Here is a 25,187-nt window from a genome sequence, read left to right on the forward strand (position 1 = left end):
TATCATTTATGTCTCTCTAATATATATATATATATATATATATATATATATATATATATATATATATATATATATATCACTCAGTGACAGGACCCATGACTTAGTCCAGTCCTGCTGTTACTCTGTGTGCGGAATTTATATCTGCTCTATGTGTCTGTGTAGGTTTTCTTTGGGGATTCCAGTTTCTTCCTCCTCTCAAAAACATGCTGGTTGGTCACTCTATATAGACCATAGATTTTCTGTTGACCTTTCGGCCCATAATGTGACTGAAGTAGTCCTTCTATGATTATTTTCAATTATTGGTTAACAAATCAGTGAATTAAAAATATAAATCAATATATCTGTACAAGCTATGCATACATATTTTATGCATTATAATGCTGCTTTGCTGCCTTCTTCATTATATTCTTTCATACTTTCTCAAAAGAAGATCCTATGTCTAGGTGGCCATATACTCTTTTATATGATAAATAACTAGCAAATCCTTCACATAATTTATAGGATCATAACCATGTATATAGCCTGCTGTATAAATTAATGAGACGTCATTTTTAAATTAAGTTTGTGTGTTATGCCTAGTACACTATGTGGCTGATTTTTCATTATTATAGGGTGATCTTGATATGGAAGTGGTTTGGCACTATTCTTCATATAAAGTACAAGTCTGAATGGCCTAAATATAAATGATTTATCTGCTTTTCCTAATATAATATATGCCTTTTTTTGTCCTTTAGGGTGATCCAGGTATCGAAGGTCCTATTGGTTACCCAGGCCCAAAGGTAAGGATAGTTACTGTTTTTCCCACTTTTGTTACTTTTTATTTTGATATCTGTATATTATTCCTTCTAATTGTATATTCATGAAAGAAAAAAGAATCTTACTGTTACACACTACACTGCCAATAATTGTTTATTGGAGATTTTGGTTGGCTACCTTGAATATTGGTCCATGTTTTTTTGTAAATAGGCTAGTAACATTTGGCATATCAGACACTGAATAGCAAAATCTATGTTACTGGTCTACAAGGAGAATGTATAATTTTGCAAGATCTGTTTTTCTTACTGCACAAAAGTAGGAAAAGGTGCAAAGGTGTGTTGGATTAAAAGCGGTAATATTTGCATGGAATCAGACATGCATGTCCTTATCAAATACCTGACAACTCCAGGTGAGACATAGCTAGGTCATCTGGCACAGTGAGCAGTTTCCCCGACTAGTGCCCCCTTAACCTTATTCTGTCAACGTTCTAAGTTTGTAAGAGCAGTATTTAGAAAGTGTCCCTATTTTTGGTCCTTTGTCCCCCCATTATTTATGGCTTTGTCTAGAATGCTTGCTCTAAGAGGTTGAGAGGCATGATTGCAACACCTTCATTATGGCAAGTTCCTGTCTTTCCTTGTTACCTTACCTATGGCTGATGATCTGGCACATGGAATATGACTTCTGCTTAATCTGTAAGGTATATTAACACTTGCAGACGGTCTGCATGGCCCATTGCAAGGGGGCTTCTACCCACAATGAACTCCTTCCTAGCATAACCTGTCTACCTGTTGCCTATTAAAGGGGTGAGTAAGGGGGCTGCACAGTTGTTAGCATCAATACCTCAGAGGATTTGCTTCATCTCTGCTTTTGGCTTTCTACCCTTCATATAACATTGCCTGCATGCTGCTCAGTCTCTCTAGTTCTGATACCTTGCTTTATCATGGACTTCCTTATCTGAACCATGCTGGCTCATCATAAATATTTAAATGTCATTTGGCCTGGAAAGTGTTCTTGTTCTCATTTCATCTTTGTAGCCATACTGTCAGTGGCTTTAAAACTTCACAGTTCTGTGTTATATTTTTACATAACTTGTTCATCTGGGATTATACACATTTAGTACATACCTAAGCTCCCTATCTTTTCTCCTCTGTCAGTATTCTCTGCCCATCTCAAGCCTTTCAGCCATGCACTAGTCTTCCAGAGGGCCCGAATGGTATATGGTTTGAGGGGCCCAATGGTATATGGTTGGAGGGCCTCCAGTGCCTCCGGTCAAATTATCAAATCTATCATTTCTAGTTGTTTTCCTTGTTCCTACCTTTCTAAGTGGAAAAGATTCACTTTATGGTGTCACAAAAGACAGCTGGACCCACTTTCTAGTGAGCTCCCTCTTGGCCTGTCTTACCTGTGTGAGCTACTGTGGACTGGTTTGGCTTATACTTCCATCAAAGCTCATCTGTATGCAATTTCAGCATGCCTTCCTCTGGATCCCCCACTAGCATCCAAATTCCCTTCTAAGCTCTTCCTTAAGTGGTACTTCACCTCAGACCTCCCAGGAAACTGTCTCTTCCTCCTTGGGATCTCAGTCATGTTCTGTATAAGCTTATGCTCTCTCCCTTTGAGCCAGCAGACAAAGCTTCTCTAAAATATTGCACATGGAAACTGTACTGCTAGTGGCCCTGACCTCAGCCAGAAGAGTCTTCCAAAAGGACAGGGTTACCCTTAGAACTAACCCATCCTTCATGCCCAAGGTGGTGAATGACCTGTCCCTTAACCAGGCCATACACCTACCTGCCTTTTTCCCCAACCCACAGGCAGACAGTGAGAGAGTACTGCACTCCTTGGATGTGCACCAACAACTCAGGTTCTACCTGCATAAAACCAAGTCCATCAGATAGGCTGACCAACTTTTCATTTTTTTTCCACCCTAGAGCCCTGGAGAAGGCAGTATCCAGACAGACCATATCTGCCTGGATCTCCAAGGTCATCACCTTCTGCTACCAACTCCATGGTAAATCTCTGCAAGATGCAGTTAGAGCACATGCCACCAGAGCTATGGCCTCTTCAAGAGCCTTCTTTAAGGGCCTAGATACTGCTTCTGTTTTAGAGGCTCTTCACTGAATTCATTGGCTCTTCAGTGAAGACTTGGTCTTCAGTCCACACCTTCACCAAACACTACAAACTAGCCCACATTTCTAGATCCAGGGCAAGGTTTTCCAGGGGTATCCTTCACAGATTCCTGGAGTCTGCCTCTAGGCCATTTGCTCAGTCATGGTGAGCTTTGACAGTCATCCATATGTAGACTAGTGCAACATTGGAATAGAAGGGCGTAGAAAAGTTGTGTAAAATCTTACCATAACCATAGATGTCCTTCTCTTCCATGTTGTAGTATTCCTTCCAACCCTCCTTCTCCTCCTATAACATTGCATTTCCCTTTCTGGGTGGCATTGGACTGGCATTGCCCTTATTAGGACTGGCTCTGACCGGGGCTTTCAGTTCTGAGGGCTGGTGCGTGCAGACATCACTTATATGGCCTGCATTGCCTTTAGCTATGTCAGACATCCTACGCACTTCAAAGGGACTGAAAACTTTTGTATACTGGCTGTACGTACACGAGACAAGAGGAGTAAACCCATATGTAGAATACTGCAACATGGAAGAGAAGGACATCTATGGTTATGGTAAGATTTTAAACAACCTTTCTTTATACTGGCTTAGCTGGCATGTCTTATTACATCAAGTCTGTTGCACTCTGTGTGTGACTTGTAACCCTGCCTTGACAACCATAAAGGCTTTCCCTATAAATAACAAAAAAACAGGTGCTTAATGGCCATATTTACTTCCTTCTTAGTTAACCAGAACTTATATACGTATTAATGTCTACCCACATCTATATCTATATCTATATATTTATATATATATATATATATATATATATATATATATATATATATATATACATACACACACACACACACACACACACACACACACACACACACACACACACACACACACACACACACACACACGCAACCTCCTGTGACTGTGACCTTACCATGGTGGAGAATTCTCTGTGTTCCACTGATCCAGAGACTAGTTTGGAACTTTATGCTTCTGGCTGATGTCCTCATCAAATTGGTCTAAGTGAAGGGTCATTCAACACTTAATCCAGTATGATGAACCCTGCATGATTGTTCCCTGAGATAAGGAAGCCTCTTCCAGAAAAAGTATGTGGGAACACATTCATGTAACCAGGCCTATGTTTCAGTGTTAGCTCTTACTCGTAAAGAATTTGATGTCAGAGTGACCTATTTAGCCCAGCTGTCTGGAGCTATAAAAATGATTTGTGGAGTTGACTTGTGTACTCACTACCAACAATGGAACAATAACAATCAGATGCAATGTCAGTAACATATAATGCAAAGGTGAGAGATTAATGTATCCTAGACTCTGGCAATGGAAAATTGCTTCTGAGACATGGAGTCTCATGTTGTGCTCAGGAAGGAGCCATACTTTGTATGGGAGGTTGAAAGACAGTTTATATATAGCCAGTGCACAGAATTGGTTGTGAAATTAGGCTTGTTTTTGAAGAGTAGTGGACACACTCATATGCTGAAGTTACCTGTCAGAGATTCCCTAGGTAGATTTGTGGATCCTTACAAGTTCTGTCTGTATGCAATACAAAGCACATTTGTGCTAGCATGCAAGAGGGTAAGCTCAATGTGACAAGAGCTGCAGAAAACAAAAACTCCTTCTTCTTCTTTATACATATATATATATATATATATATATATACACGCACCTAGCAGCTACTCAGAGCATTCTTATTCATCTTTCTTGGAGACCAGACTTTACTGCTTGAGAATGTCATCTACTGCCTGCATAGTTCCACAATGAGAGTTGAAGACTCAAGTGATAAATGACAGAAATAGTTGGAGTTTGTTTTGTATAATTGGAAGGCACAGCTTGCCTGATCTGAACCCAGGAGGAGAATGACTGTTGGACTTGTCTAAGAACAGATAAGTCACCGGATCTGAGGCAGTATGTTATATAATCAGGAGAAGATGCATACTGAGCCATTAGTTTGATACAAGGAGCAATAACTGAAAAGACATAGGAAACTCAAATGTGTCTGAGTATTTGGAAAAATCTCTAGCAGTTATTTTCTATAATGGAATGAATTTAGCTGCCACTTTTTAACAACTCGGCAATAAGTAGCACCTTCAGAAATTCCAGATGGATATTTTCTACGCTTACTGCCTTAATTCTGAATGGATCTTATCTACTCTTACTGCCTGGCCACCATGCAGCTTTGTCTCATTTACAGAAGAGAACTCAGTCCTTGCAGTTACTTGGGCACTATCTCCCAAAAGGTGGATATGCTGACTAGATTCCTGAATTCATTAAACTGTTCCTTCCATCTCCTGACAGTGTCACCATCTGGGAATGGCATTTCCTCATCCTTGCCAACAATAAACTTGTTAACACAGGATTTTTGGTAGCACATCCATGAGACCATCTAGACGTCATTCTCCACCACCCTGATAAACATTTCCCATTCATCAACTTTAACACTCTTCAGTCAGTGCAAGAAGACCCTCTGCTAATGTTGAAAACACTTGATGACTTCCCCCATATCCACTCCTCCATTTGGTCTTAGTGCACCTTTTGACTACAACTCCTGGTTATGCCCTTATTGAATGAGGTTGTTAACAGTGGCTAGCTAGAATTCATGTCCCCTGCTGCCTTATGTATATCAAAATAAAAAATGTTTTCTCTCTCTCTCTCTCTCTCTCTCTCTCTCTCTCTCTCTCTCTCTCTCTCTCTCTCTCTCTTTTTTTTTCACTTTTGTTAATGTTTTTTATTCCTGTCTGGTCCACTTTGGCCTTCAGCTCTCCATTCCTCTTTGTGCCCTACCTACTCCAGTTGTTCAATGTTCTTTCACTCTCTGTACTCAGCTACAGCCGTACCCTAAACTACCATTTTGGTTAAATAACGTTAATGTAAAGAAGTAAAACAGCAACATCATGCAGTTTAGCTCATTCCATGATGATATTTATCCTCAAGGCCAAGCTTAGTTTGCAAAGTTACAATTCTGATGTCATTTTATCTTCTAATCCTTATCCAAGTAAACCTTGGGAAATCATGTGTAGCAATAATTGCACAAATTGCTTGCAGCTTCCTTTCAATTTACATTCTGTAAACAGATTTTATGAAAACATACTTTCCTTATATTCAACTCCATACCATATCCACAAAAAGATGTAAAGCACAACTTGTCAATAGTAAACCTGATAAATATGTTATCCAGAAAATAGTAAAAGTACTACATAAGCACAGGTTTTTCTTTCCATTCTTTTCTTTTTATTTCTTTCTGTCTCACAGTAGAGTACAAAGTTATCAACATGCATTTGTGGATAGCTAAAATGAGATAGCATTCATTCCAAGGCATATTGACAATAAGCCTGCATCTACTATTCGTAATAGTGTCTCATTTAATTATTCAGACACTCAACTCAAAGCATATAAAACATTGTGAGGTTGCTACTGAAAGCAGTGACAATCTCAACCAGGTGAACACAAAAAAAGTGTGTGTTTGAAAGAAGGAAAGCCCTCCTGAACCCCCTGACAAAAGGCAAGACCTGACACCACTAAATTATATAAATACAAGCTCCAAGATGTCACAAACACGGAGAAGAGGGGCAAAGTTAAGGAAACTGAAATAAATACTCACCCTTTCCCTCTTCTCCAAGTCTAAGTTCCATGACGTGACTTTTATTTATTATTATTAAGTGAGGAAATGAAGTAACAGCCAACATCAATACCATACAAATGGGTAGGCAGCTCAGTATAACCAAAAGCAACAACAGGAACAAATGTACACTTGATACATACTAAAATTAAATCTGTTTCCTCACAAAGTTTCATTTTGTAAAATGATTGTACAGAATCTTGGTACTCAATTGGCTGAGATGTCTCTTTCTTACTTTCACCTACTGGTTAGTTGTTTTCCCCTTAGCCACTTTATCAGTCTGAGCTGCTCTAAGTTCTAAGATTATGGAACCCTATCACTCTACTGTTCCAATCTACCTTTCTCCTCAAGCTTTTGAAATTAGACTTCTAAGCCAACTTGACAATATCAAAAGTTCCCCGTTCTCCTTCTCACTAGCCCACTTCATACCTGCCTATGTCAAATAAAACAAATTGCCAACCCCTAGGAATCTTCCTGCTGTAAATGAGTTCCTGCTCCTTGATTACTGTAGCCCAAAGGGCCTCTCCTCAGTATACTCCCAAAATTCTGGTCTATAACCTGCTACCTCCTGACCACATCTCCAACATCTACCTTCTCCTATTCCTCACCTCCTAAGAAACAGCAAGGGTGTTCTATATCATTTATGTATCCAGTTTATATATTGGTCCCACACCACTATAATAGTTTTAAATGTAAAAAAATCTAAAGATCTCCACCCACTCCCTATTAGAGACATTAACTTCTTCCACTGTTTGCTATCTCCTCCTTAAGACTTATATATCCCAAAATCTGTTATTCCCCATCCACCAATTGTATTCGGTAGACATAGTCATTCCATTGTTTTCTATTCCAGACATATCACACATCTTCTGGAGACATCTTATCAAATTATTCTTTGTATCTACTGGTAAATGTCTGAATAAATATAAAGTCTATGGTAAGGCCATCATTTGTATATCAGGAATTTTACCCATCATCTGTATCTTCTAACAAAGAACTGTAATTAAGTTTTATAGTGTTTGATTAATTGAACTACACACCTTTATACCTCCTTAAAAATAATTAAATCCTCGCTAAATTCACATTTAACATCTCCACGCTTAGATCCAGTTAAGCCATGAAAAATGTTCCACACTACATGTATCACTAGGTCTAATTTATCAGTATCCAACATGCAAACATCAGCAAACAAACCATTTCTTAGCTCTCAGGGACTTGGTGTAAAGATAATCCAACACTAGTGCTAGCACCTTATTTACTAGCACAAATAGACTTAGCAACAGTGGTCACCCTGTTAATATTCTCCTTTGCACTAGAATCTCCCTAGTCAAGTACCCACTGACAACTAATTGGACTGATGGGGAACAGTATAGTACCTTATCCATTTTCTGAATTCTTGTCCAAATCTTACCTCTTTTAGAACCCTAAAATGAAACATCAGTTCTACAATATCAAAACTTTTTTTTTTAATGTAAAGGAATGTAATCCCTAAAGCTGTCCAATGTCCCCTCTTTGCTCTTTCCAAGAATTCCATTAACAGCCACCAGCTATCCTTCACTGTCCTAGACTTAACAACCTATCCTGCCTATGTGTAGAAATTCTTGTAAAATTCCCTCCACCCTCCTAGCTAATGCCATAGTCATAATCTAAGCTTGTATATTGATGGGAGAAATTGGTCTGAAGGCTCCTGGATCCATCTTCCCATACCTCCTTTTGGGACTTAATACCACTTTTGTACTCATGAAAGAGATAGTAGTGTAACCTCTTTCTAATCCTGGTTATAAAGTTTTCATACCCCCTCAAAAAAAAAAAAAAAAACTGGCTCCCCATTTTATAAAACTCTGGTCCCAAGCTATCCTTCCTGGGACTTTCTCTACTTTCAAAATTCTTGATTCTACTTCAACTTCTTGCTTTATTATCTCATCTGTTGTACATTTTCCTTCTTCCAGTAGCTGGGGACCTCTCTCGCCTAACTGAGCTACCCCTCCCAGCTCCCTTGTAGTACATTTTTCTTGGTTTTAGGCAACAGAGATCACCGTAGAACTTCCACAATATTTCTTTAATATCATCTCTGTTAAAATAAATATTCCTATCTGCCCCACTCAAACCTTCTACTCAGATTTCTCAACATTTTTCTTGGATCTTAAGTGCTAAAAATTTCCCAGACATTTCCCCATGAATCCACCAAAATCCTTCCTTGCAATAAGATCTTTTTTATAGCAATTTCCTCTCTCTCTCTCTCTCTATTATCTTAGCCTAAAACTGCTTCATCCTGGCATAAACATTTCGCATTTCTAATTTGCAAACCCCTAAGCCTTCTTTCCAAATCATGTATATCCTTAATATTCTCCCTTCTCATATATCCTTTCTCATACATCAACCACCCTTTCCAAGCACACATGATCACATCCCGCCATACTAACCCTCTCCCATCCTCCCTCTTCAAATTTGTTGTCATAACCTCTTCCAATAACTGATAAGTCCCTGTTGTATCTTAAACACCTGCACCTTGACCAGATTTCAGATGCCATGTTTTATGAGTTTTTCTCATCCTTCTTGACCTCTTTTTTTAAAGCCATATCAGAATGAGAAGTCTTCAAAGTGCTCATCCCCACAAATGATATATTCTCCTTTATAATTTGACAGGAAAAAACGTTCTTAAGTTCAGCAAAGTTACTAATAATATAGTTTATATGTTCATCTATCAATTCTAAGTATTTTTGCTAAAATAAAATAAGTTATTTCCTGTTTTTTTATATTAGTTTCATTGAGCTCTGAAAAACTGCTGCTATCAGTTGGCCATCCTGGCTACACCCCCCCATCCTTCTTAACCTCAGCTCCAGTAAACATGGACATTATCTGAAGCACTTGTATCACCAATCCAAACTCCTGTTTTTCTACTACAATATCCCTCCTCGGTAATATTACAGCCAACCTACTAGGTTGTCTGCTCTCATCTTTAGAAAAAGTTTATTCCGTTTCACATGGATGAGTCCTAATCCAAACATCTGCCAATCCTTCTTCCTTTTCCCAAGCATTTAAGAAATCTTTTACTCACCTAAGGCTGTTATGCCTACCAAATTTTTGATCCAACATAGAGTATAAAACTGTATTCAGATCTCCACCTATTATTTCATTCTCCACTCCTGGACTAAATACTAACCAACTGTTATAAAAATCATGGAAAAAACATGGGTTATCCTCAGTTGGACAATTATTAGAGGCCACTTTCCAGCTCTCCCCACACACATTTGAGACCATAACTCACCCATCTTTCAAACTTTCTGTTGACCCCCTAAACCTCTAGATCTCAGGGTTTTCCTTACTAGCACAACCACCACTGTCTTATGGATACAATGTCTATATCACATCGTCAAATTCTGAAAATGTTGAACCGCTAAAATGTCGAAAGTGAAACTGTTCTTGTGGGGGGCTGTGCCCCCCACCCCACTAATTATATATACCAACTCCGAGATAGCACTACAGTGAGGAAAGGGCAAATGTTCTGATCCTCACTGTACCGCAATCCCACAAAAAACTTTTAGCTGAACGGCACTTTCGACATTTTAGCTGGTCGACATTTTTATCATTCGACAATGTGATACCCCTTACCATATTGACTCCAACCAAATGCCAGTGTCTAACCCCAGTTCCAAGGCTTCTTTTCAGTCTGACTTAATTTCCTGCAACATTATTATATCATGTTTTTCTCCTTGCATCTTTCTCAAAATTCTTTGCATCTTGATCAGATGACCAACATCGCCTGCATTCCCAGTATGTACGCTCAAAATGCTCTCTTCAAGTTCTTCCTCATTCCCCTTCTCCTTGTTTCCAGCACACTTGAAACCAGTTTTTAATTTGCTCCCACCTCCTACTTCTGCCAAAAAGGACTCCCCCTTGGGATTAACCCAGGCTGAGCCGAGGGCCCTTTGATCCCCCCCAGATCTCTACCTGTAGCTAGGATCCTTCGAAGTACAAGTGGGATGTAAAACTAGTATTCTGCCTGGTGTACTCCACTATCCCTAGCTTAATTCTACAATACATTACCTACTCTGACTGCTTACAGGTGCTGTACAGGAACAGCTTCCAGCGTTAATATGTTTAAGTTACCTGAAAATAATGTATAAAATGTTTGTTAGTTCAGTCGTAGTGTAGTAATGCAGGCACAAGGATGTCCTTTTAAATAAACAAACAGAAGCCTATTAACAGTCCTAGGAAAGTTCCTCATCATTGATGAACAAACCCTGATTTCTCTGCACCCTCCCATAACTTATATAAACAAATTTTAGATATAATGAGGGCAAAGAGCAACTCGACATTGGAGATGGTAAAATCATGTCATTCCTCTACTCCGATCTACTGTCAGGTTTTTGCTTACACATCCCAGCATATCGGTTAAGCTATACTGAGATGCAGAGAGCAGGGAGCAGGTCTCCTCCATATCTCACCCCTGTCTTGATCTAAAACATCATGAGTCTTGCTGGGGGGCTGCTTACCTCACCCAGAACAGTTACATCATCACTTGAAATCAAGTGCACTTCATCCACCCAGTTCCTGGGAGAAGAAACCTCTCCGCTTTTAGGTCACTGAGAGCTAGGATTTGTAACACACTGAGCATCAGATTCACTTTTGTCCACTAAAAAGTCTTAACTGAATCACTGTCCTCTTTGTTTTTTCTCATTTCTTTTTGAGCATCCAATCTTTCAAATTGATTTTTTTTCCATTTTATCTGAAGGAGAACAGTCAACGTAATCTAAATCCTCCCTCTGTCACCCCCCACTGAACGGTACAGTCAGTGGTTGAATTTCCCTCCTTCCTGCTAACATCCATATTATGATATGACATTTCCACTCCTTTAAGAGTCTGCAGTCTCTGACTATCCTGGACTGTCGCTCAGGTCTCCTTCAGCATAGACACCCTTCTCTAGCATCACCTACCAATGCTTCATGATGTCACCAACATCTTTTTTAGCTCATTGCTAACTGATGAAAAAGACCTCTTCAGAAAAAGCACCTTGGAAAAGCCTAGTAAAACCTGACCAGACATCCATCTTGCAGATATGCTGTACAGGAGGGAAGCATTATCTAAGATCCAGCCTTTAACCACATAACAGTGCATTTTACAAATTACCTGACTCAGCTGTGCTACCAGTACTGAGGTACACCTTCTTTTGCCCAGTCTATGAATATATTCAGTTTCCCTAGCATAGTTTATTATGAATGAAATTGTATTAGTGCAGATCAGAGATGATCGCAAAAGTCACAAACAGATGCAAGTTAAACCTGTTCTGTCTGTTCTCCAGGTCTTCTATCTTATCCTTTAAGACAATTATTTCAGTCCTAAGAGATGTTATTCATTGTTGCTTCAGTCATGTCACAATTATATTTTTCTTTCTTCTTTTTTTTTTTCTTTTTACACTTTTTCACATTTCAGATTCCAGGGAGGATATAAGCTTTTGTTGATTTCCAAGCCAGTTCAGTAGTCCTTGAGTCTCCAACAAGATGGATTCTAACATTTTCATCATATTTTCCATCACTGAGTTCAGTACCTGCCATCTCTGCTGCGCTGTCACCTTTCCCAGACTTTCCGCTTGACTCAATGTCAATATTGCTGAGAAAAAAATCAATACTTGAAGCTTAAGGCATATACAGCAAAGGAAATTCAATCCCCCATTACTGCCTGTTAGTTATGCCACCCCCCCCGCCCCATGACAGGAAGTTTGCAATCTTCCAGAGCAGTCTGAGTGTCAACCAACTGATCAGTGAAAAAACATACATAACATGAATTACTGTCATGACATTATGATCTCTGACAGGCTCAGCTGAATGTTAAATTCTATAACTTAACTTTCCACTAAATTTTCTGATATCAGTGGAGGGAGTAAAGAAAAAACAGTCGTACAGGAGTGCAAATATAGAAGCAAAATAGTGCAATTTATAGGATCTTGGTAAAAGTGAATTCTCAGGTATAATGGTTGATGTAAAAAGTTATAATCTTTTTATATATGTAAAGAAGTGCAGTGAAAACAGGACGCAAAGAATGCATGTGCCATGTGTGTAACAAAGTGACCAGGAAGTAAATCTGTGACATTCAAACACTAATATTAAATAAATAAATGTTTATCAAAGAAATTATTCAAAATACAAACTGAACAGTAATATATCTCCTTATATTTTTTTCATAGGGATCACCTGGAATGAAAGGAGAGAAGGCAAGTATCACTTTTTTTGCAAATGCTACTCTGATGAGTTATAAAGTAGCAACATAATATTCTAGTGTTAGTTATGCCTGTTAATGCATTGTGTAATTGTGTAAAACCCACAACAGCAACAATCTGAAGAGTATTGAATGCTAACATGTTTATAGAAGTTATACCAGTCTTTAGGACTCCTCTGTTAGCTTGCCTATAACTGACAGATAGGTTGGCTTAGCGAGATCTACAAGTCTATAGAAGAACATGTACAGTGCCAGTAAAAATGTGTCCTTTTCTGGGCACCATACAGAATTCATTTGTGTAGTTAATGAGAATATGTATTTCAGAAATAGTACCCACTGGCTGCAAATAAACAATGGTTATAAGAATGAATGTATATGGGATGCATTCCTCTCAACTGTCCAGAGTTTTGTGTCATATTTTTGGTCTGTTCCTCATAAAATTTGTGATTTTCTGCCAAGTCGCTAAGGATTGTAGTCAGTAAATAATGACATACATTTGAGTTTCAGATTTAATATCCTTCAGAAAATGCACACTAATAGAAATCCTGTAATTCTAGCAACTTTCTAAGTTTATAAAAATCAATATTTAAAATCTTTCCCTATTTCTGGGCCTTTATTGCTCCACCATTTTAGGCTTTGTTCAGATTTTTTTCGCTTAGAGGTTGAGAGGTGTGTAATGGAATGTCATTGGATGACAACAGATAGATGCAGTGGGTCCAGCTGCATGCCATACAGAAACTATGATCTAGTCAGCCCAGATCTGATTAGTGGCCCAGGTACTGAAAGAGACTTTTTTTTTTTTTGGTGGGGGGGGGGGGTGATCGTGTAATGTCTGTTCACCTCTTATAAGGGGAGAATTAGACACTAGTGCCATGCTGAAATCACAAGTAGGGACCATTTATTACGTGGATATGCGTCCTTACAAGAGAGAGGAGAGTCTCATGAGGGGTAAAAACAGGACACACCCTCACAATGGTGCATTACAGACCTGCTCTTTGAATGTTAATGAGGATGAATGAGGAATGTTAAAATAGAAAAATGCTGATGGCTGCTTGGATGATTTTCTGCAGCAAATTGATCTCATCCACAGGGAATAAATGGGTCAGTCAGGTCCATGTAGTGATGTTAGCCATGGTGAGAAACAAAGACATACACACACACACACACACACACACACACACACACACACACACACACACACACACATAAAGATAAATGGAGTGGAACAGAGTAAGCAGTCACTTAGTGTGCAGAGTGTTCCAGACGCAGAGTATACATTCAAAAGGAAAGTTAAGACCGTAGAAATGATTATGTGTCAAGAATTAAGTAAAAGTAAAGTAATTTCTCCCAGCTAAAACTGACTACTTGCTGAACAACTGATAGCAGATGTGCTGTTGTTGGCAAGATTATAACAAGTAATAATTTGTCAGAATATATCACTAGAATTAGAAAAACAAGTTAGAAACAAAGATCTGGGTGAAAGAAGAAAACCTGTATACAAAAACTATTTAGCAGGGAATAAGAAAAATGCAGGAAATCCAGGAAATGAGCAGATAAGTGTCATATATAATCTAGGTAAATAAGGGAGCTAAAAGAGCTGTTCAGACTATGCCTTTGCACAACGGCACTGTTCATAAGGAATGCACACAATTTTGCTAATGTTAACACAACTACACTGTATTCCAGTGCTGAAACTGCCCATATAAATCAATAATCAAACCAAAAATACAGTCATCATAAAATTAGTTTATTTCTTTTTAGCATTTATTTAGTGTTGGTTCTGACTGGTCATACAGAGACACCACTTTTCAGTGGAGGACTAGGGAGAAAAAACCCATTTTTCATGGATATAAAGCAAATAAAAAAAAAGGTTATAAATAAGCAAGTGTAATTCCACAATAAATGTCTACTTAAAAGTGACCTATTATACATATTTGGGTGACTTTTTTGACAAAAAGAATAGCAGACCCCAAAATCAAGCTGTCACTTCTAAGATAACTTAGAAGGTGGGATGGAAAAGGCATCTTCATTTTCCATATCATTTGGCATTTACAGCTCAACCTACATTATTGAAGGAGACATTAAAGACATTTTTAATGATAAAATCTTAAGTATATTTTGAGTGGATCCCACAACAACGTATGCATCTAAGTATAGTTTTTTGGGTGCATCTTACATGAAAAATAAAAGCTGGTCAGTACTGCGGCCATATGTACCTAAAAACCTTCATATGTTGTATCAAGATAATATTCTGCTCAAAGGCTGGTAGAGCTCAGCCATTCAGGGGGTTCAGTAAGTTGTTTGTTAGTAAGAAAGCCAAAGACTGATAGGTTCTACCTGATTAACCACTTTCAGAAGGTGAATTCACTTTATGACTCAGAAGTATAATAGAAAAAGGAAGCAAAGAAGCTTATTCATTTGTCGCAGTCCCCTTCAGTAAACACACCACACCAAATGACATTTGACAACCTTTATCAAACTTCCATAAACATAACTTTATTGAGCAATATTTTAATGTATTGATCACATTGTGAACATCTATATAACCATTTACTAGGGCAGAGTAACCCTACCCACCCTAACCAAATAAGTAGCGTCCTCACCTCCGCTCACTTACATTTACTTATCAAGCAGCGTCCCATCACTCACTTTCATTCAACACCAGAGGGAGAACAGAAGAGGGACAAACCTGTCCCTCTTTTCTGCCTAAACACCAACCTTATAAAAATAACCATACAATCCTCAATGTTCCTAAAAGAGGGAGGAAGGGCGGGTAGGAAGTTAATGTCAAAATCTGATCCCATACCCAGTTACACTCACACAAAACCAGTTAAGCCCCTCCTTGCACTTACCTCATATCCTCCCAACCCTCCTACTTTCCCAGTTTAACCCTTCCTCCCCCACCACACTAACTTTCCTCCACTACCATCTTAACTCCCATTACTGTTCCTACCTGACCCTCCCCAGAAGATGTCCCTGGACAAATCGGTTTGTTCCCAAACCTCATTTTTTTCAATAATGAATAAAATGTTTTGTTAAGCATGAAGAGGGGCAGTGTATGGTGGGGTTGATAGGTTCACACCAAAGAACTATTATGAGATTGACAGTAAAGAGTGGCTGTGTGGCAGAGAGTACAACTAGCTGTCCAAGGAGAAGTTAAAATGACAAGAACTGAAAAAAGAGAGTAAGGGGCACACTTTATATTTTTTATTACAGCTTTCAAAGTAGTTCTGATCAGCGAATTTATATATACTTCACATTTCAAGTATAATATATCTGAGACTTGGATTCATGACCTGCTTATTTTGTATATCACTTTTATTTATTTATTTATTTATTGATTTATTTACTTATTTATTTATTTATTTTCATTGCAGGGAGAAATGGGAGCCTCTGGAAAGAGAGTAAGTATTTGTGTTGGTGATTTAATTTAATATTCTTTTGTTAAAATATACAAACGTATTCCATATCTAAAGTCCATTTATTTGGATTTCTGTTTTGTATGAAACTCTCATCTGTAGAAAAAAACAGAATTGCGTCGACACACCACAGCTAACATTTTCCATATTTTCTGAATGAGTGTACCATTTTAATTTTCTAATGTGATATCATTGTAAAGGAGTAGCATCTAACTTGGTATTAGAAAATAACAGATGTGGCTCAACAGGGATTTTATGTGAGTTACTCCACTCTAATGTATTTTTTATAACAAAATAAATATATGTATATATATCCCGACAGACTTTCTAGGAGTGGTAGCCTTTATAACTCCTACCTTATGTTAGCAGAAAAAAATAGAAATGTGTTTTGGAATATAGAAGATGTTATTAAAATCTAGAATTGTTATGTGTCTGAAACAGTCCAAAGATCATAATGTTTTATGCCTTTAATCCTGACAGTTAATAAAGTTATTTGTTGGGTAGCTAGAAAAAGATAAAAGAAAGTGAGGACATATCAACAGAGGCTTTAAAGAAAACAACAAACACCTCAACCCCTTCTGCTGCATATTCATGTTAGTCTAGCTGCAGGTAACCATACATAACAGCAGATGTTATTAAACAATTGTAAAAGACAATCCATTCAACATGAAAGGCTGTCAAGTGCAGCTGCACTACTGAAAAACTAACTGTATGTACCCCAGTTATCTGCAGATGAAAGCATATCCGTAACATTTCATTTAGTTGCAGTTAATATCTAAGCAATATCTGAAAAGCACTTTTGCTAAATTCTGAAAGTGTAGTTATAGTATAGCAGCAGAAAAAGTTGGCCCTTAAATACTGTAAGATGTTAGTGCCTTGTAAGAAAAATCCTTGATAAATATCTTATACTGACTATATTTGCCAAATTTGGAAAACTGTCCTCTTTGCTTTAGTGTATAAAGGATCCTTTTTTTTCACCTTTCAAGGCAGCACACAATTAATACTATATCCTTTGTCTGTTCATCTGCAACCATATCATCATTCCACTAATTATTTTTTCCTTCAAAATCTACAATGTAAAGATTTCAGAAATATGACTGCAAATGGTACAGCATTGTTGTGATCTTGAGAGATTTCTGATAGGCACTGGATATATATATTTCCTGTATTGCCTTGGTAGTGTATGTGACTTCAAAATGTAAGAACTTTTAATGCCCTTTCCACTAGCTACTACTGAAATAAGTCACACACTGTCTGCCATCTCATGTCTGCAGATGATAACCTCTGTAAAAGGTCAGAAAATATTTTACTAAAACTAATGCTAGAAAAGTTCTGATAGGTAATGAATGAGCCTGTGTTGCATTACAATTTAACAAATTAATAAATGATTTATAAAATGCCTGGTATCTTATAATAACTTTTACACAATGTAAAATTAATTTCACATTTAGATTTCCCTGTACTTTTTAAAATACAATCCACATGCAGATACAAAGGCATACTCACAGACATGCATAAACACATATGCACAAACACATGCAGATATTTACACGTATATACAGACATACTTGTACATGCATACATGCACATGTGTACACATCCAGTAATGCTGTTCAGATAGCCATATGTAAGAGTTTGTGATGTCAACTGATTTTATGTACTCTTTTCAACAATAATAAGACTAATAGTAAAATGATTATTATTTTGTGTTTTCTTGTTACTTTTCTTTTGTTGTTGGTTGGTTTGTTTGATTCCATAGCAGTCATGTGACACTGTATAGAACTTTACTGTTTAGTTCATAAAGGACTCTGGCCTTTTACAAATCAAAATGTAACTAAAGCTACTGCCATGAAAATGTGATGAGAATTTGAATAGATGGCAGAACAGATTGTTATTTTGGCCTTACTACACAAATTCATTTCCTACAAATTGTTGTAATATGGCTGTCATGTCCCTTTGCTTCAACCTTCAGAACCGTTCCTAATTGTTGTCCTGTTTTGTTTTGCTGCTTATTAGGGATTCCATGGAGCACATGGCAGAAATGGAACAAGTGGCCACAAGGTCAGTACAAGAATGAATTGCAAGTTTTCATTTGTTTTGTATTTCTTTGAGAATAGAATATAAAATGGTTATTGAACATTGAACAAGTTGTGTACACTAGAAAAGGCTTACATCTTTACAAACTGTTAACTGACGGGTTAAAAGCCATAAAGGACAGAACTTCTCTCTTAAAGACAAGCTTCAGATAATGCATAATCCTGAATGCACGTAAGTGCAGCTTATCTGCATAGTGGCATAAACGTGTAATGATATATTGAACCAACCAAACATTGATATAACTTAATGTTAGCTCAGTATGACGTGACTTGGTACATCATTCATTACTTACAGTTTTTAATTGACTAGGTTGGTCCTAAGATGATATTTATATAAATTAGGGGAATTTCAAGAGGACATGAGAAATTTTACTTTTTCAGAGCAGAGTTACTTGGTAATCCTTAAGAGAACAGAAGAAGGGAAGGTTCACTTCTTCACAGCAGGTACTACGCAATGTCAAGAGCCTATGGAAACCAAGGATTGTTGTTTGATGAGTTTGTAAGCAGATAATGGGGCAAATCATCAACTGAGAATGTACTAGATGTAGAAACTGATTGTTGTTGTTATCAGAAAAGCTGTGATGAAACTTCAGCATCTCCATGTGTTGACAGTGTGGATACCATCACAAAGAATATAGTAATTATGAGCAATTGGTGATTCTCATGTCTGAATTTTGATGTGAGGAAATTGTGGAGTATTGAAAAGCCTTGGCTTCCAAAAGCAGGGCAATCAGAAGAACAGAGAAGAAGCACCTAAAACTTAGGTTGTGCAATCTAAGTATTAAAGGAGATGAACAGAGCATGTTTTCTATTATAATTTAGAAGCCAAGTCTGGCAGAGCTAGCAGTAAGCTTGGTTGCCCTAACAATATAATGCATGACTTATGCTTAAGGGAGATTTAGCAAAGCTCAGCTGGGAAGTTTTAATGAAGTCACATTTGGTGGACCAGTGGGCTTTCATCCTGCAGATAAGCATGCTTCCCTATTTGTACAGGAGAAGGATACTTTGAAGCTTGCTTCAACTCCAAAAAGTAGCTTTAAGACTTTATAGACTAATTGGAATTTGGAAAAAACTTCTACTGACTGGATCATGTTTGATGCACTTGGCATCAGTATAACAATGATTGTTTGTGTGACTGAGCAATACTGTCAACGCGTGAAGTAGTCCCTGTGAAAGATGATATTGTCACTATTGTTGTTATGATTATTAGTGGTGGTGGTTTTGTTGCTCTAGTCAGAGTACAGGTACTTCTATTATATAGACACTCCCAGTGAAAAGTTAGGTGAGGGTTACAAAAACATGTTTTCACATAGCTGTGTAAGCAACAGTGCTGTATTGTGAAATGAGCCATTTCCACCCAAACTGGCCAAATAGTGGGTGAATATATTCAGTTGTTTTGACTCATATCTGAAAAAAAAATCATTTACTTGAATGGTGTATTTTATTTAAATTATAAACATTTTACTGCAGAGGAACAACTGAAGCCATTAGGAGTAGTAAGACAGTTTATGACCTGAATATGTAGGAATATGGATTTTGAGACAGAAAGGTAAAAGAGGCTGAGGGAAAAGACAGCATTTTACCTACTGTGCAGATTCTCTGAAAATAATGCAAGGAGAAGCTGAAGTCTGCATTCACAAGGAAATGAGGATGGCAAACAGATTAATGTTTTATATATCCTAGATGACCATAGCTAAGGTTGTGAATATTGCAGAGTCTAATTAAGAAATTGCTAGTAAGGAAATGACATGGTATAAATTCAGTTCTATGAATGTGAATATAATTAACCATTGAACCAAGACAAATCCTATTAGTGCAATATTTAAATATGATTTTTATAGGATGTTTGGCTGGAAAGTCAGAATATCAGGTTTTAAGAAAGACCAGAATGAGGAGAATGTGCATTTGTTGGGAGAAGTAATATGCTACAATATATTTGATGACGTAAAGACTGGTAAAACGAGAGATGAATGTGTTAGAGAGCAAGTGGATGGTAACTATCTGATGCTGGATAGCTACATGAGACAAGGCAAATATTAAAATTTGGACTGTCATTTATAGACAATGTAATGAACAGTGGGGTGAACCATAGTGAGCACTGCAATTGCTTGAATGTTTTGCTTTAATTTCATTTCATTGTAAACAAATTCTTGAAATGGCATTAGCCTGGTGCATTTACATGAAAAGGTCTGTCATGTAATGAGTGGGACAAGACAGTCTTGGTTCTCTGCATGTAAAATGTTTTCCATAACTTCTCCTTAGTACCAGGATGACATCACAGGACTTTCAGGAAAAAAGAAAACATATGAGTTTACCCTTGTTCACCCTTCATGATGAATTGTAGCCTTAGAGCATAGCTAGTTAAGTAGGGCATTGTGCTGGATGCTGACACCTAAATAGAGGAAGTAGGATAGCTTGTCCTCTGAAAAATATGTTGACTAGCTTTTTTAAAATATTTATAGATCTCAACCAAGTTCAAGAGGTAGAACTTCTTATGCTTATGACAAAGAATGTGATATGTGGCAATATAAAATATAAATGGCAGAAATGATGCATACATACCATCATTAAATCAGATCTATATGAAAGCTTGAATTTAAAGGTTTACAGGTGGTGAAATATCAGAGAAGAAATGATAGTCCTGACACTGATTTTGATTTCTCTATTAACTTATAATGAAGTGAAACAATGTGGAATGTACTGAATCATTTATCAGACCATAACATGCCATCCATCTATAGGTTAGACAAAGCTATAAATTTTTAGATCAAGGGATTTTGGAAAAAATGCATAGCTTACATGATGCTATAAAGGTTAAAAGGTTAATCTGTGTGTCACTGACCAGTAAAATTCATGCTTACATAAGACGTATGTCTGTGCTGTCATTTTCTTTTCTAGGGCAAACGAGGACGAATTGGAACACCTGGCTGTAAAGGGGATCCAGGAGAAAGGGTAATTTTATTTACTTTTAGCTTTGTAAATTATCATTGCTAAAAGTCAGTAGCTAATGACTGTAAGTACTAAATAATATCCTGTCCTGATTATCCAAGTTTATACAGTTTATTGATTTTCTATACACTGGCATGGATTCTACACCACTGTACCACATGTGCCCGCTTACAACTAATACAGAGCAAATGACAAAGTAAAGCTTGGTGTCTGTGACATTTTCACAGTAATAATACACAGAGACAAATCTATCATACAGTCATAACATGATTTTGTGGATGGATGTAAATACAAACAATTATCTATATCCCTTCCAGAAATTCATAAATTATATTAATACATTAAGTGCAGCTATTGGGCTTCAACAAAATCTATAACAACTCAATTTTATGCTGTTATAACATTGCCAACCTTCTGTTAACTTTATATGGAATGTATACAAGGATGATGACCGAAGTAAATGATCTAGGAACCAACATTTTCGATAATATTTCATTTAAAGTAAATATTTCTATAGTAATAGAAAATACTTTAGAAATGAAGCCTACAGTATGAAATTTTCTGACTTCATCTTTTACTATTTCACTGAAAGAAATGACAACAGTCAAACCTGTTTGTGAATATTATCCAAAGTTCATTGACTATAATTGATATTAGCAGACTGGAATCATGGTGTAGTTTTTCTCATTTGTTCATAAACATGTTATGTGCTGTGCATATATCATGGGATCCACATTTTGTCAGGATTTTAGTATGTCAGGAGTTGTTTGTTGTAATGCTATCTTTGATAACGTTACACTCAGACAAAAGGGAAAATATGAATTTTCTCTTTTATCCCAGCCTTTACTGTCTACAAGAAACAAAATGATTACTTCTCAGCAATTCACTATCAATGAATTTTGGACTCTCTCTGTATCTGTATATATATATATATATATATATATATATATATATATATATATATATATATGTGTGTGTGTGTGTGTATAAACGTGGCAGCATGAGTTGAGAGTAGAGCTCTCTTGCCTAATTGCATTAGCTGCTTCTCCACATTGTTGCACTAATATGCAAATCTGCCAGGGGGACCTTTCTCCAGGCTGAGGTTGCCACTAGTGGGGAAACCTTGATGGTAGGAAGGCGAAAGACATGGAAAGGTTTATTGAAAGTCGGAGAAAAGGCAATGTTAATGTTTCTCACTTGTGAGAGGCTTTCTGAATGCCAGTGGTAGAAATTCTGAACTTGACAAGATCTCATTTAGTGAACTGCCATGGCTGACAACTCAATGTCACCTAAGAAACAAAATTAAACTGAATGAATCCGTTCTGTATTCTGTGCTAAGAACTTTCTAGGAATAAGGACTGTATAATAATAAACACACACACATGCATAAAACATTGCTACTAGATTTTATTACCAACTCATGCATCTAGCTTTGATGTTTTATGAAGACAAATTTCCATCTATAGACTAACTAAGGAAATAAATGAGGGGGGGCAATTTGTCACACTGTCAATAGGTCACCTATGAAATAGAGTACTTATGGTCATGATGTTTTCAAACTCTATCTTCATATTTTATTTAAAGCTAATTACACTCAAGAAATCACCATGTTTGATACACTGCTGCTCCAGTCCTCTGCTGTTTTCTAGCTTAAAGCATGGCCTAGAGCTGAAGCTATAGCAGCTGATCAGCTTTTCAAAGAAACTAGTTGACTCAAGAAATGAGAGGGCTAGAGCTGTCAGGTAAAAAGGGTTACTTGCAAGGAAAAAAAATCATAATTTCCTTTAAACAAATAGAAATGTATTATAAAATTCTAAATGTCACAATAAAATTATAGGGAAGTAATGTTTGACAATAATATTATAACTTTATCTCCTATCATAGTAAAGCTTGAACAACAATGTTCTACTGCCACTTGTTAATATTAATAAAGGCCAGGATTAGAAAATAATTAAATGTACATTGTTTTTGCTTCCTTTTAGGGACCTGATGGCTACCCCGGAGATGCAGGTGAAAGAGGACCAGCTGGTGATCCAGGACCTTCGGTAATATATTATCCAAGATGCAGGATCATGTTTGTTTGTCTGAAGTGTATTCATTCCATTCAAAGCTTTTATTCCTTGATTTTCATACATAAGTATAGTTAGCTACTCAGTACAGTCTACAAGAAACAAAACTATTTTTTCTTAGCAATTCACTATTATCTTTGGCAGCTCAAGAAACAAGCTTAAAACAAAACTGTCAGTTAAGGTGAACTGTCTCTTATTTATTTTTTTATATATATAATTTTTGTCCTCTGTCATGACTATGAAGAATGCATCACCAACAGGTACATTAATTGCCCCATCATTCTAGGGCACCGGGCAAGGAGGCAAGAGCCAAGGAATTTGACCATCACTCAAAAGGGGGTACTTTCTTTTTTAGTACTCTGACAATTTTCATGTTAGCATAAACACTCTGATACTTTGCAGGCATGTTCTTCTATACCCTGCATCTCCACCTAGACTAAGTGCAATCCTTTGCAGGCTGGTGCCATCTCCCCAACATCCCTAATGTTAGATCTTCAATTCCAGACTTTGTTTCATGTGGACCGTTTTATAGGAACACTCTGGCAAAGAACATGTCCCAGAATGAGTGAGTTGGGGTCATCATCGGGTCAGCCACATAATCTCAGTCCCATCTCTCACCAACCAGTTCCTCCAATGCCCAGTCCACTAACTGAACCAATATCCTCTGTATCATAGTCAAGGCCAAATCTCTACTCAACTATCCTGTAATGAACTGATTTGCTGGGCTAAACATAAGTAAAGCTACCGGCAAAATAAGAAGTCTGTTAAGTGACATTGTATAACAAACAAGATATTATATTTTACATGAACATTTATAATTCCTTACAGATACTTGCCTACATCCTCTAAATCTCCATGCATTGCTAATAAACTTACTACCAAGGGGTTTCTGCACAGGTTTAATCACTACCCTTGATTGCAAATATCAAGTTCTTTCTCTGACAATCCCTTATTAGCTCAGTATGTCGCCTGAACAGGTTCAGGTGCTTAGGCGGCGTGACACCCCCCTGTGAGACAGCTGGATGTGGACACATGGCAGGTTGGCAGTTTAGCTGCAGTGACAAATGCCTGTGGACAGTTCCCTGTGGGAATAGAGGAACCCCCCTGCACCCTAACCACAAGTGGCAGACACAAGCCCCCACAGTGATACACTCTGCAGCCCCCCCAAGAAGCAACCATGTGCGACTGTCAGTCGAACATGTGGCCGTCATAGGATGCCAAGTGGGCATGAAAGTGGTAATGTGAAACCCGTGCTCTCTTGGCAAAGCCTTTATTAACACAATATGTAAAGTGATGTGTGTAGTGCTTGGTGCGTACCAAACCTACATATATTCACAACTTGTAGAAATGTGCCACAGCATGTAGGAAATCTTGCACATCATTGTAGTTACATTTATGTTGCAAGATGTGCTTTAGGCAATGCTCCCTTACAACAATAGCTTTCCTACGTGGTGTCACAGGCATCCCCCTCAAAAATGACTCCTGTTGGGTATCTGTCATGTTCTGTTCCTGTTGCATAACAGACAGAAGGTCAGACAACTGCACTGTAGGGCGTCCAAGTAACACCTTCAGCCAATGATGCCATGCCTCCACCTGGTTATTAGCCCACAGGAAGTCCATGTCAGAGACATCACACACATTCCAAAACTTCAAAGGATAGGAAGATGTCAGACATTGCTGTGCTGAGCAGCGGGATACGTACTACTGTGGTCGGCCTCGCATATAATTATGGTCCAGAAATATGTCTATAGGCTTAGCACAGTCAGGTAAGTTAGCCACAATTTCCAGAAATGTGGGGATAACATCTTCCAGTAGTAGGAATGCCAATGCAATCAGCTTGTGGATGGTGATTGAGAAAGCAGTGTTCGTACCATAGAGGGCCACAAGGTGGTGATGCTGGATCTGGCACCAAATGATCTGTGAAAAATGG

At 37.6% G+C, this 25,187-nt stretch overlaps 1 protein-coding gene across 2 annotated transcripts in view; it reads left to right on the plus strand.

The window, feature by feature from the left end:
* The window catches only part of COL6A2 (collagen type VI alpha 2 chain), a 253,069-nt gene that overhangs the window by 49,730 nt on the left and 178,152 nt on the right, over positions 1-25,187 (plus strand). For both annotated transcript variants that reach the window (XM_044075925.1, XM_044075924.1), the window contains exons 7-12: positions 735-779; positions 12,693-12,719; positions 16,102-16,128; positions 18,160-18,204; positions 21,138-21,191; positions 23,171-23,233. In XM_044075925.1, coding sequence (XP_043931860.1) covers positions 735-779; positions 12,693-12,719; positions 16,102-16,128; positions 18,160-18,204; positions 21,138-21,191; positions 23,171-23,233 — 261 coding nt within the window. The remainder of the gene's footprint in view (positions 1-734; positions 780-12,692; positions 12,720-16,101; positions 16,129-18,159; positions 18,205-21,137; positions 21,192-23,170; positions 23,234-25,187) is intronic.

Source organism: Protopterus annectens, chromosome 6.part1 (assembly GCF_019279795.1).
Source record: "Protopterus annectens isolate FY-2018-M chromosome 6.part1, PAN1.0, whole genome shotgun sequence".
Classification (NCBI taxonomy): domain Eukaryota; kingdom Metazoa; phylum Chordata; order Ceratodontiformes; family Protopteridae; genus Protopterus; species Protopterus annectens.